At 37.2% G+C, this 12,855-nt stretch overlaps 1 protein-coding gene across 5 annotated transcripts in view; it reads left to right on the forward strand.

Annotated features, from left to right (window-relative positions):
* The window catches only part of LOC105092998 (ankyrin repeat domain-containing protein 26), a 64,167-nt gene that overhangs the window by 16,786 nt on the left and 34,526 nt on the right, over nucleotides 1-12,855 (forward strand). For 4 of the 5 annotated variants that reach the window (XM_064478446.1, XM_064478445.1, XM_064478444.1 and 1 more), the window contains exons 5-14: nucleotides 1,370-1,476; nucleotides 2,762-2,899; nucleotides 4,350-4,432; nucleotides 6,522-6,674; nucleotides 7,288-7,339; nucleotides 7,719-7,788; nucleotides 10,453-10,513; nucleotides 10,598-10,785; nucleotides 12,050-12,179; nucleotides 12,584-12,645. In XM_064478446.1, the coding sequence (XP_064334516.1) occupies nucleotides 1,418-1,476; nucleotides 2,762-2,899; nucleotides 4,350-4,432; nucleotides 6,522-6,674; nucleotides 7,288-7,339; nucleotides 7,719-7,788; nucleotides 10,453-10,513; nucleotides 10,598-10,785; nucleotides 12,050-12,179; nucleotides 12,584-12,645 (996 nt within the window). In that variant the 5' untranslated portion in view covers nucleotides 1,370-1,417. Of the gene's footprint in view, nucleotides 1-1,369; nucleotides 1,477-2,761; nucleotides 2,900-3,414; nucleotides 4,433-6,521; nucleotides 6,675-7,287; nucleotides 7,340-7,718; nucleotides 7,789-10,452; nucleotides 10,514-10,597; nucleotides 10,786-12,049; nucleotides 12,180-12,583; nucleotides 12,646-12,855 lie in introns of those variants that run through there. The other variant, XM_064478447.1, reaches the window with a different exon arrangement.

Raw genomic sequence — 12,855 nt, forward strand, 5'->3', positions numbered from 1 at the left:
TTTAAAAATGTATTTATCTTACAATATTTTTTTTAATTGAGGTATAGTTGATGTACTATATTATATGTTACAGGTATATAGCTGAGTGTTTCACAAATTTTTAAGGGCTATGCTCCACTTATGGTTATTATAAACTATTGGCTCTTCTCCCCAGGTTGTGCAATACATCCTTGTACCTTATTTTATGCCTGATTGTTTATACCTCTTAATCCTTAATCCTAATTATCCATTTGATTCACAATCAGGGAGAATTCGATACAGATAGATTGTAGTTTTAGTAGGCATTGGAAAAATTCTTGAAGTGGGTATTATGAGTCTTAATCACAATTTTTATTACATGTTAGGGCCCAGTGTTTTTGTGTGTAAGACATATGATTCTAAAGAAAGGCAAGGTTTTATATACAAATACTTGATTTATACCCAACTGTTTGGAAACACAGCAAACATAAAAACACAAGTGGGCTATAGACTAAACATGCCTGGGTATGTTCAGTTTGTCTCCACACATTGAGTCAACATTTAAAATTTAGGAGACTTGTGCAGAAATCTACACTTCAGAACTTCTCCTAAAGAATCAAATCTGGTCCCCCTTGAGCCCAGGCCTATGTGGTCTGCTGTGCAGAGGTGGCCCCTTCTCGGTGGGGCGTGTGTTCTCCAGTTTGCTGTCCTCACTTGTGACCTTCACTTACTCGGGCCACCTGTGTTGCCTCTGTAAGCATTTGAATTTCCAACTCCTGTTGTATATTTTGATAAATATTTCAAGATTTTAAAGACAGTCTATATTAATTTATAGTCTACTTCATATTTTATAATAATCCCTTAAGAGTGGGATGGAATTTTTCTAATTAGAATTTTTAAGTTGGTTTCAGAAAAACTTTTTCTTTACATGCAAATAATCATATTCCCACTGGAATGTCTGCAAGCTTTATGAGATTAGTCATAGTTGTAATTGGATAGGTTATGCATGTTGCAGACAGTATGGTATCTTTCTCCTCAGCGTGGCTCCTTAGAAATGTAGTTGATTCAGTAGCTAAATGGTTCTCTCTGGAGCAGTGTTTAGAGTGTCGGGAGTAGTAGTTGAGCAGTAAGGTAACTAGAGAATGCCTGACACACGCTGCAATAGAAGCGAAGGTTCTTGGAACCAGCAAATGTCTGAAGTGAGTTTCAGAGAATGACTTCACAGGGAAACTTTGGAAGAGGTCCAGGAGGAACCTTTTAAAGAGAAGGAGCACAGAGGGGTGAGGAGGAAGGGGCTACTTTTTATTTACTTTATAGTGTATGTTTAAGTTCAGAGACTTAAGTTTTTAAATTCAGTTTTGAAATTTATATGTAATTTTGTACATTGTCAACTGTTTTTACTATTTTACAGTATAACTTGACACCATTTTTACTCGCCGTCAGGAAGAACAAAGAAGAAATGGTCAAATTTTTGATAGCGAACGGGGCAAATGTACATGCAGTCGACAAGCTGCAAAGGTACAATAGTTTGTTCTCTCTCTCTCTTTCTAATCTTAATGTTGTTCTAGAGTAGTAACAGCCAATCAGAAAGGTTAACCTAATAAGAAGAGGATTAACTTAGAATCAACACATCATCAGTTAGGTAGAAAAGCAATTATTCTGCCTGGTGTGACAAAGAACAGTATGCAGCAGGATTCATCTTCCTTTATGATAGCGACTGATGTCATTTGCATCCTGATTGTTTTGGTCATACGATCTTACAATAGTTCAGGGATTTCATTTTAGTTTTATTAGTATGGACTCTAATTTTAATTTACCTTATGAGACAGTGTTGAGTTTCTTCATTCTTTTATAATTTGTTTTAACCTCTTCTTGGTATATATATTTTTCTTAAAAGATGCATATTAAACAAAGAGGAGTTTGTTTTGTCTTTTGGATGACTCTGCTTTAAATTACTTTCTTTGAAGGATACTGATGTTATTAGGTTATCACTGAGTGAGTATCACTAAGAGAGTAACTATTACCAGATACTGTGGGCTCATCAGTTTTTATCCTTTTTCATTTCTAGTACATTTTGATGTTTTTATTTTTAATTGATGATGGTAGGAGGAAGAGAAATAGCTTTAATTATTGAATAAACATTCCCTTTAAAGAAGACAAGTCATTGGTGGATGATAAAGAGGAAAGAGCTGGGCTTTAGAGTCAGACGAGGTTGAATTCCCAGCTCTCCTGCTGGGGGACATGACTTATTACCAACCAATATGTTTCCTGACACGTAAAGGAGGGTCGTAGTACATCCTTCAAGGGTGGTTGTGCCTAAGAAAGACCATACGTAGACTATTCAGGTTAGTGCTGGGCACATGCTTCTCAGCGTGATTAACTGCAGCCATGACTCTTTTTATTGACATTTTTATTCATATTACTGTTTTCAGCCTGCAAAGAGCTTCTCCTTACCTGACCTCTAGCTGATTTTAAAGTATTGTATTTCAGACGAGGGAAGAAATGGGGAATCCTTTATTTAAATCTTTACCTACTTCAGATAATGACCTCAGCATCCTTTCTTGTCCTTCAGAGGACTTTAAATTAGCAACTTCTACTATGTGCTACCCAAGTAGGACAGGAGGCTTCTTTTTTGTCCCTCCGTTTTGGCCTTGGAGGTAATTTGCAAAGATGAGCACTCGAGCATGTACATGGTCAGTTCTCCAGGGGTGGGCAGGATATTAACTTGGTAAAATAGATCAAACTAACTGTTTAAGTTAAGCTAACTAAGTTCCTAAGAGTGAAGTTGTCTCTTTTATTTTAGATCAGCACTGATGCTTGCTGTACGTCATGACTCACCGGACGTAGTCAAGCTGCTTCTTCAGAGACGTGTTAATGCCGATCTGCTAGATGTACACGGACAGTCTGCTGAACGATATGCGTGTTCTAATGGTTTTAAACAGTAAGTGTTTACATTAAAGTACCAGTTATCTCTAAACTGAGGTTGGAAATGATCTAACTGTGACTTGTTATGTGACAGGTGAGAATTCCTAGTTGGGAGCAGGCACTTTGGGGATGGCAGTGAGACCCTCCACATCATCAGCTGGAAACCAGCAAAAAACCAGACTAGTGAGATGGAGCAGTGGGCACAGGGTTCTTTATCTCAGAGTTTGTAAGATGTTTATCCTTAGGGTCCTGCTGTTCTCCATTTCATTCCAGTGTAGCCCCAATGCATGGGGTACAAATAATGTCACATATCTGATTTTTCTAACTAGTTGTTTGGGTCTTGAAATGTTTAGTAGAGCAGAAAATCCTGTATTTTCCTTTGGGGACTTTCTTGTATAATCTTCCTCTTGAATTTTCCAAGAACCTGAGGAATTCCCTAAGGCCACAGTGACAATCCTCTCCCACAAGGCATTGGGGCAGGGCGAGGGCATTCTAATCGTTCTCTTGTTTCCCTTGATTCTGTTGCTGCAGCGTTGGTACTAAAACTGGTTTTAACAGGATCTCCTCGGCAGCTGGGTCTGGGGTCTGGATGTTGCTCTCTAAAGACCTTTAACAAAATTTTAAAAGAAGAAAAGGAAAAAGAAACTGGTCCTGCAGTCGGGTCATGATTGACCTCTGCTCCCGGGATGCCTGTGCTGATCCAGTTTCCGCGGTCTTCGTGGCGATGGACACGTAAACTTCAGAGTGACAGCTTGTTTAGTTCTCATACATATGCTTGTATGAGGTCATATATTTATAAATAAGTTTAACTACAAGTTAGATAGTAGCTGAGGTGCCCTGAAGTATAAACCACGAAGAACAGCTAATCACCGTAATTTGTAACATTTTCTGAAAACTGTCACATTTAAATGTTACACCTATGAAAAAAACACACCTTGGGTTTTATTTGGGATTCTCCAATAGTTCCAGCATTAAAGTTCAAGAACAAATTATTCCATTCTTCCAGTATTTCTCTGAGCATCTGGGGGATACATTATCTCATTAAATCTTCATAATACTCTTATGAGTATTAATAACTAACTGCCTGACAGTAAGATCCCAGTTTTATAAAGGAAGACTTTGAGCTGAAGAGAAGCACCTTGTCCAGGAACAAATAGCTGTTGGTTATAGAGCTGGGACTTCTGAGTTCGAGATACTTTCCGTATGTCAGGCTCGCTCTAGTTAAGTTGCTGAGCTGTAGTGCCCTCAGTTCATGACTACTTCACCTTACTTTTTTTTCTTTTTTAATTATACATCTTAAATTTAAAAGTGTAGATTGTACAAATTTGAATATATGGGACAATTGAAGTTTTGATACTGCCTGTGATATTGTCTGAAATAACCTAAGAATTTCATATATTTGGTAATTGTTTTTCATATTACTATTCAAGTAGTAATACTTATTTATCACATTTTTTTATACATAGCCTTTACCAGCTGATTGTCGACTACAGAGACGGAAAGATTCCAGATACTCCCCCTCAAAATAGCGACCCAGGACAGAGTTCTGGTAATAAGTTACTCTTGTTGGGCCCACCATAGATAAAGAAAGTAAGGTTGAGGAAATTTTGATAATGAAAGAGCAGTGAAAAAGGCCAGTGTGTAAATTTTGTGTATGTTTTCATTTTTTAAATTAATTTTTTCTTAATGGTCTAGTATTCAGAATTATGTAAGAAGTTAATTGTAGGTAATTTAAAATCTGAGACAATATTGTCTGAAAAGAAATTCATTTATTTAATCATGGCCCCTGAAGTCCCATATTATATCTTTGTGTAAGTAAGAAAAATAAGTTTTTAACTTTGTTGCACATTTCCTGTAACAGTATAACAAGTCGGCCTTGTTACAGAGCTGGCTCTTTAATTCTTACAGCAAATGGATTACATTGGGTAAATGAATGCTAGTTATTGCATAGTGATTAGTCTCACTAAAAAGTGGTTGTCTTTGAAACTGGGAGCTCAGCAATACCTTCCTGGTGCTGTAAACAAATGGCCAACAATTAGAACTGCACAGCTGGGCCAGTGTGCAGCATACTAGTAAGAGGTTGTTTTTTAAAGGTACCTAGTGATAGGGCAGAAGTCAGGAAAGCAGTGCCTTGTTGAGAAGCACTGGTTACTTTTCACATCATTACACCAACAAGGGCTCTCTCTCACCAATTTCATTCCTCAGAAGTGCAAACAGAATGAGATATGTTGCCTTCATGAGAGTCAGATGTTTTCTTCTTTTTTGGGGATACTTGTCATGAAACTATATTTTGTTAGAACAAGATTTTCTATTGCCATTAGTTAAAGGATTGTCATAATAAATACTCAGCACAACTCAGGACTCAACAAATTGTAAAAAAAAAAAAAAAAGCACAGAAGTGCTTCACATAAAAAAAAAAAAAAAAAAAGACGACTGTGTTGCCTAGATGTGACCCCTAGCGTGCTGTTCAGTCTGAACTGTATGAGGGCACCTTTAACTTAGTACACCTTGATCAAGCAAAGAAATTCTGTTGTAGGAAATACAAAGATGGAAAAGACAGAGTTTTGGTCTTCAAGGTGCTCATAACACAATAGAGTTGTCCCTGGTTAATGTCTGTATATTTTTTAAACAGGATTTTCAAAGAAAACATTCCTATCTGTGAATTCATCCACTTAACAGATGACTATCAAGTGTCTTTTAGGTACTAAGCACCACTCTGACGTTACAGAATGCAAACAGGTCAAAAGCACAGTTCCTGGCCTCCAGGAGCTTGTTGCTGTCATCCTCATTTTTATGATTGGCTTTACTTTATTCTGTGCTTACTGTGTCCCAGAGCCCACTAGGACTTTGTAACCGTCTTTATGTATGTTTTATTGGTACTTAATATGTACCAAATACTTTTAAGTCCATGGTAAGGAAAGAAGTTTTTTAAAAATGGGTAGGATGTTAGGTAAGCCATGCAGAGCGAGTAGAAGTTTGCCAGGGAAGGAGGCAGAAGGGCAGTGTTTGGTGGGCAGAACATCTTTGAAGATTACATTTGGCAGAAAGGACAGTGGTGCAAAGGCTAAGATGTGCCAGTGAACTTTGCAGGATCTGTGAGTTTCATTTTGTTGGTGCAGAAAGGATGCTGTAGGAATGGTTGGGAACGAGGTGACTACCTAGCTCAGGCATGCTTCTGAAAGCTTTTCTAGTACTATAGAAAGGAGTAGGTCTGCTGTAGACCTTGGGAAATTTGTCAGAATGCTTTTAGCTGCCAATAATAATAGGAGCCCTAAGTAACAGTGGCTACAGCAACAGGAGTCAGGATTGTTTAGAAGGTTCGGTGATGTCATCAGGATCCCAGATGCTGTCCCTCCTTCAGCTGTGAGGCTGCTGGTGTTTGATGTCGCCCTTCCTGGTCTGCTGATTAGCAGCAGCTCCAAGCATCATCTTCTCACATGACAATATCCGCAGGCGAGGAGGGCTGCTTCTCTCTGCATGTTTTCTGTTAACTAAGAAGAAAACAGAGGTGCTTCCGGTAGACTTCCCCTAGCATCTTATGGGCTGGGCTACATCACATGCTCATTCCTAAAGCAGCCACTGGGAAAAGAAATGCAGTTACTGTGATGACCTTAAAACAATCATTTCTCTTTTTGCAGCTAAGGAGAGTTTACCTTCTTCGCATGCTGGGGCAGAAAATATCCAAGAAAAGTTGCAATTGCCCAGCAAGGACAATGAAGAAGAAGTGGCTGTCGATTTGGGAACCAGCAATGGCAGCTGCATGGATTCAGTGAAGAATGTTGAGCAGAAGAGTAAGAAGATTCGATTTGAGTCTTAGGGTTTCCTGTTATGACATAAAGCGGGGATGCACAAGCTTTTTCTATAAAGGGCCAGAGAGTCAATATTTTAGGCCATGTGATGTCTGTCACGTCCACTCATGTCTGCCATTGCAGTGTGAAAGCAGCCCCAGACCGTATGTGAGCGAATAGGGATGACCGTGCCCAGATAACACGAGGTTGACAAAGCCAAATGGCAGGGTGGGTTTGTCCCATGGGTATCATCCAGAAATACCATGCTATGTAAGCTTGACATTGTCAGTTTATGATACTGATTCTACTAATGGTTATCATTCTTTTGTGAGTCTCATAAAGTTTGGTTGGTATTTTGGTCCTTGTAAACAGCAGTTCACTTTAAAATATCAAATTTGGATAAACACCCTTTTCTTTTTTGATAAATATAAAGGAGGGGAAGTGGTTTTTATGCATTAATTACCTACCAGGAGTATACTCAGTATTCACTCAAGTGTGTAGTCTCCAGGTGTGGTCCCAAAGGAATGCTTTTTAACAAAACATTGGTCTTATACTTTTAATATTCTGTATTTTTCTGTTGCTCATATAAACTCTATTTTACTTTCTTCTTTAATAGAGAGTTTAGTGATTAAGGTTGCACCGAGGTTTGAAGACATCTCTGTAAGCCGGTAGGATTTTATGGATTTTTAAAAATTACATGTTGACTAAGGGAACACAGAGAAAAGAAACAAGGCTTGTTGAGTGTCCTACTCTGCGTTAGACACTGTTTTATGTACTTGGCATTTGTTACCTCATACAGTCACCACAACAGCTTTGCAGAGTAGCTGTGCTGTTATAGCTTACTTCTAGTTAATTAGGCAACTGTAATTTAAGGAGGTTGACTAGTTGACCCATGATTCCATGGTTAACAAGTAGTTGACCTGTGACTTAACCATCAGGCAGCCTGGCTCCCAAATCTGCTTTCTTATCCCTCAGCATAGACTTTTGTGACTTGTTTGTTTAAAGAAATGAACTCACTCATTTTTGATGTGTATTTTTGCTCCAAAGTATTTCACCCAAACATGATGCTGATGATTCACGGCCTCCATCAGATGATGACTTAGATCTTGCTCCCAAGGTAAAGTGTTCTCTTGTGAAATTAATTTTTCTGCTCTGAATTTAGTTTTGTGTAGTATTTACTCTTAAAATTTAGCAGTGTTCTGCCTATCATTGCTTTATGTTTGTATGAGAAAGTTGGTCAGAGTAAACCATTTTATAAAAATATGGCAGTTTTTTCTTTTTCTTTCTTTTTTTTTTTAATTTTGGTAAATACTGAAGATGAGGCTGAAGCAAAATGGACTAGAAAATAGATCACGACAGGAAAATTGTACTGTGAAAAGTCTTCCCACAACAGAGGAAGTGTGAAGCTTGGCCAAGGATAAGGATTCTTTGACTTAAACCACACTGACGGCACTTGTATAATACTCGTGCCTCAGGGATATCTTCAGTGCACACAGCTACTTACTGTGATAATCATGGCCTCTTCCTGGGGCCCTTCAGTTCCAAAACTACGTAGCATGTATCTTTCTTTTTCCCCCTTGGACACTTTTTAATTTGATATCAGAGAGTTGTGAGGAAAGAGAGTTTTTTTGTTTTGTTTTGTTTTGTTTTTACTTTATTTCTATCTCTGGTTCTGCATTAAGACTAAAATAATAGTTGACATTCTAGAAATTTATAAATTAAAATTCTGTTTCTCAAAATCCATATTATAAAGAAATTCCTCTGTGTTTTCTAAATTATCCCATTATGAGTATATTCAAAACTCTGCATCTAACTGAAGAATACACATTTTCCCTAAAATAACAGCCAGCTTTAAATGTAGGCTCTTAATAACAACCATATGATGGAACCGATTTCAGAATTCTTTTGTATTATAGTTTTAAAAAGTATGTCCAGTCCTCGTGTACCATTTTAAAATTTCAAGTTTCAGACATTTTGTAGTATAGTTATTTACATATTTATCTTATAGCCCCTGCATCAGTATACACCGCTAGAGATTAGGGAACATAATTGTGCATTTCCTGGAGCACCTAGAATAAGGTCTTAAATGTAAGAAGCATTTTAGTATTTTTTGAATGTGAATGCATGAAGAGACATGGAATGCTGCATCATGCTGCAGGTAATATAACATGCACACTCTATCATAATGAAATCTATTTGATGATACAGGTAATATAATATGTGTACTATGTCATAGCGAAATCTATTTGAATTCTAAAAATATGACAAATTTCTATTCCCTTTGTTTAGGTTGTAAAAGTTCAGTTGTTATGAGAGGAAATATGTCATAAATGCCGAGGAAATAGATAAGAAGTATATGATAATTAGGAAAAGGTTACAGTCTGTTTTTCAGTATCCATCAACTGTGAGCTTAGAATTTGAGATGAAAACTTTTTAACCTTCTTTTAGCCCCCTCTCATGTTCCATTAAAGATATGTTTTCAAGCCCTATATTATCCTTAGAATCCTGATTACCAGTTCTTTGTCTAGGTGGAAAGCTGATGTGTTAGGAACTTTCTAAAATCTATTTTTCTCTCTCTCTAGTAATAATTGGCAGCATTCAGGTAGTGAGAGATGACCATGTTCAATTGAGTGACTTACAGTGACAAGATTTAACTCTTACAGTAGTATTTACAAACAAACAGTTGTAGAGTAATACAGGTCAGTGTTATTGGGGATATACTATGAACAAAGGCCTTTGTTTTATATATATGTTTTGTACATCATATATTTTGATATTTTTATAAAGTTTGCTGAAGAATAATATATATACTTGCATACATAACTTATATTTTTATATATATAATAAAAAGGTAAAACAGAGGCTTTCACTCATCGTATATCCCTAACAATACTGATACATCCCTGATCTATTATATATAAATGCTGAAATATATATATTTCTCCACATGCCTTGTTATACTTACATTTTTCTTTTTTTCTTGCCCTAAGTTTGTACTTGACTAGTCATGTCTCATTTTTTCTTTTCTTCCTCCTCCCCACTTTTTTCTTTAATGGTTTGCCCCAAACCTAATATTTTTTTTTTTTGCAGAAAACACTTCTTCAGTGTCTGTTCTTTCAGTCCATCTCACTCTGCCTCTGTAAACATATTTAGTGACAGCTTTCTGTTTACTATGTGTGTGGCTTTCACTCATGAGTCATTGCCCCTCAGAATTACTTTTGTTTTTATTCCTCTTTCTTAGAAGTAGCTGAATTTGAACAATCATTTGTCTTCAGCTTTTTGGCAAATGGAATAGAAGTAGCTTATCCTGTTTGCTGTTCTAACTCATCCAAATAAGATACTGCTAAAAAGTAAACTCTCATATTTCCCCCATGAGAGATCATTCACACATACATAAGTCATGCAAGCACATTTCAAAATATAACAGTTACTTTAAATTTCTTAATGTTAGTTTTTTCAATAGGACTCTAAACTATCAGGGATAAGTTTTTGTTCTAGATCATTTTGGTCAAGAATGTCATCTAATGGATACCATAGTGTTGTATAATAATCAATGAGGGGTAAAGAAAGTAACATTTTGGGACCCCGAGGTCATCTCTCATGATCCTCACCCCATGAGAATACGTAGGTTGGTAAATGACAGACCCAGGACTTGAATCCATATCTGAATGACTCCGAAGCCAGCGCTCTTTGTGTTAGATCATCTAGGAATGGGGAATGTTATAATTACTTTATTCAATTTCATATTTGTTGTTCTTAAAGCTGTTATTTTCTTCTCTAGAAAGTCCGGCATCCAAGATTCGCAAAGCTAATTCAGGCCTGGGGAGAACCCGTGATAAACAGTAAGTTATTTGAAGACTGTCTTTTTGTGTTTTCACTGGTGAGAAATTATAGATAATTTCATCTACCATACCTTGTCGCTACAGCAGAGGCAAAAGATGGTGTTTTGAAACCAGGAACTAGCACCTTCTTTGAGGACAATAATTCTAATAATGAAAATGAAGATCCAGTTAGAACCTTTTCCCCACCATCAAGTGAAGTTTCAGACTTCTCTCATCCTGCCTCCCCAGCACCAGAACCTCTCACGTCTTCAGCAGTCCTTGGTGTTACAGAGGTAAGTCGTTTTGTTTTTAACTTTTCCCTCCTGTGCTTTTTCACTTACCGTCCCCCTGATTCTCATGGGGATGAAAAGGATCCTACAGAGGAATGGAAGTCCTCAAGATCACAATAGAAAACAGTGTGATAACAAGAGAGGTACACGTGCAGGACTGAGATTTGTAAAGTTTGGTGGCATAAACAGTTCTCAAATATGCCATTAAGAAAGGAAAGAATAAGAAAGCAACTGGAAAGAACAGCTGGATGAATATGAAGATGGGCAGGGGTACAAAGGGGAAGGATTCATCTAATAAGGACAAGACGAATGAGTGTCAAAATGAGAGAGATTATTATACAAACACAGCAGAAATAGTGGGGTTAAGTGAGAGCAGGAAGTCTATAGTACAAATTATGATAGAAATTACCTCAAATTCAAATTAAGAGAGGGAAAATCAGGTCATGGAAAAAAGTGCTCAGACTCTTCTGAAGGACATATAGCTGATTTTATGAACAACAGAAAGAAAATTTGATCCTCTCCTTTTTTCTTTTTGGTTATAGAATTTTGTTTTTTAACTCAAATGTAGTTGATGTACAGTATTGTATGAGTTACAGGTGTGCAGTAAAATGATTTGGTTATACATATATATGCATATATCTAATTCTTTTTCTTTCTTTTCCATTGTAGTTGTTTGTGAGATATTGAATATAGTGCCCTATGGAAGTTAGTTTTAACTTGAAGTTATTTCTTTTTTTAGAAGTCCTCACATTTAAATTGATGAAGTGATGTCTTATATTTAATCTAGGAAATTTTGTCTCTCCATTCCAACCCCAGTAACTGTTCTAGTTTTCCATGTGACTTATCATGCTGTTTCACACCTCGACCTTTGGCTCAGGCTGCCCTTTTTAGAACCCCCTTCACATCTGCTCTCTGCACAGGGTCTGTCTTTTAAGACACAGTCTGGTCTTCCCAGCATTTCCTGAGCTATTGACATGCAGCAAGTCTCTTCTCTCCTTTGTGCCCTTACTGTATCTGTTCACTGCAGGTGTAGAGCTGCTGAATGATACTTGTCTGTGTTGATTCATTTTCATGTGTCTCTGTCTCCCCTAGAATATAGAGCAGAATCTGTCTTTTATGTATATTGCCAGCTTCTCCCAGGATAATGCCTATGATGTGATGGATGCAGTAAATATATGTTCTCTTCCTGACTGATTGAATGACCAGGTGTAGGAATATGATGTTTTCTGAAGTTGGGTTTTTGTTACATTTTGTTTTGTTTTTATAGGAAGAAGCAACAAAGCCGAAAACTGGGGGGAAAGAGAATGGCACTCGGACTATTAACAGTGTTCTAAAGGAGCAAGCAGATCATAGCAAATTGATTCGTGTTGATGGAGCACACAAAGGTGACAGAGGTGGTAAGTCAGTGAGCATCTATGGATTTTCTTCTCTGCTTAAAAGCTAATGAGGTTGGAGGGGGGAGGGTATAGCTCAGTGGGAGAGCGCATGCCCAGCATGCACGAGGTCCTGGGTTCAATTCCCAGTACCGCCATTAAAAAAAAAAAGCTAGTGTAAAAAATGTAAAGTGTGTAGATCCAAATATGATGTCCATTTCTTCTCAAGTGTTTTTCTTTTGCCATCTTCTTTCATAAATATCCCAACTACGACCAAGTTTTCTTCCAGAAAATGCTTCAACCCTCTGAAATTCTTTTCTGCCACTTTATTTTATTGACATATTCATGAATCAAGATAGACTTATATATATATTTAACTTCCTAGCAGTATGTGTTCTCATTAATGTATCTGTGACTGCATTTTGTAGATGCAACTTCAGCATTAGGATTAGAAGAAAAGGAAGATGTCGAATCACCCTTGGATTCTGAGGTGCTGCCTTCTAGTATTATTTTCAAATATAAGCGTTGCGTGATGTTAAAACATAAATGGAGGGATGTTTTGACTTCACTTTCTCACTTTTGCATTTTCCCAGCCAAATTTTTTCCTCATTTTAACCCACACTTAGTAAAGTCATTCCATGCTACATGTCATAGCACTGCAGAGTGCACTTCTGTTAATTTTTCAGACTCACCTAATGAA

This window comes from Camelus dromedarius, chromosome 24, assembly GCF_036321535.1.
Source record: "Camelus dromedarius isolate mCamDro1 chromosome 24, mCamDro1.pat, whole genome shotgun sequence".
Classification (NCBI taxonomy): Eukaryota; Metazoa; Chordata; class Mammalia; order Artiodactyla; family Camelidae; genus Camelus; species Camelus dromedarius.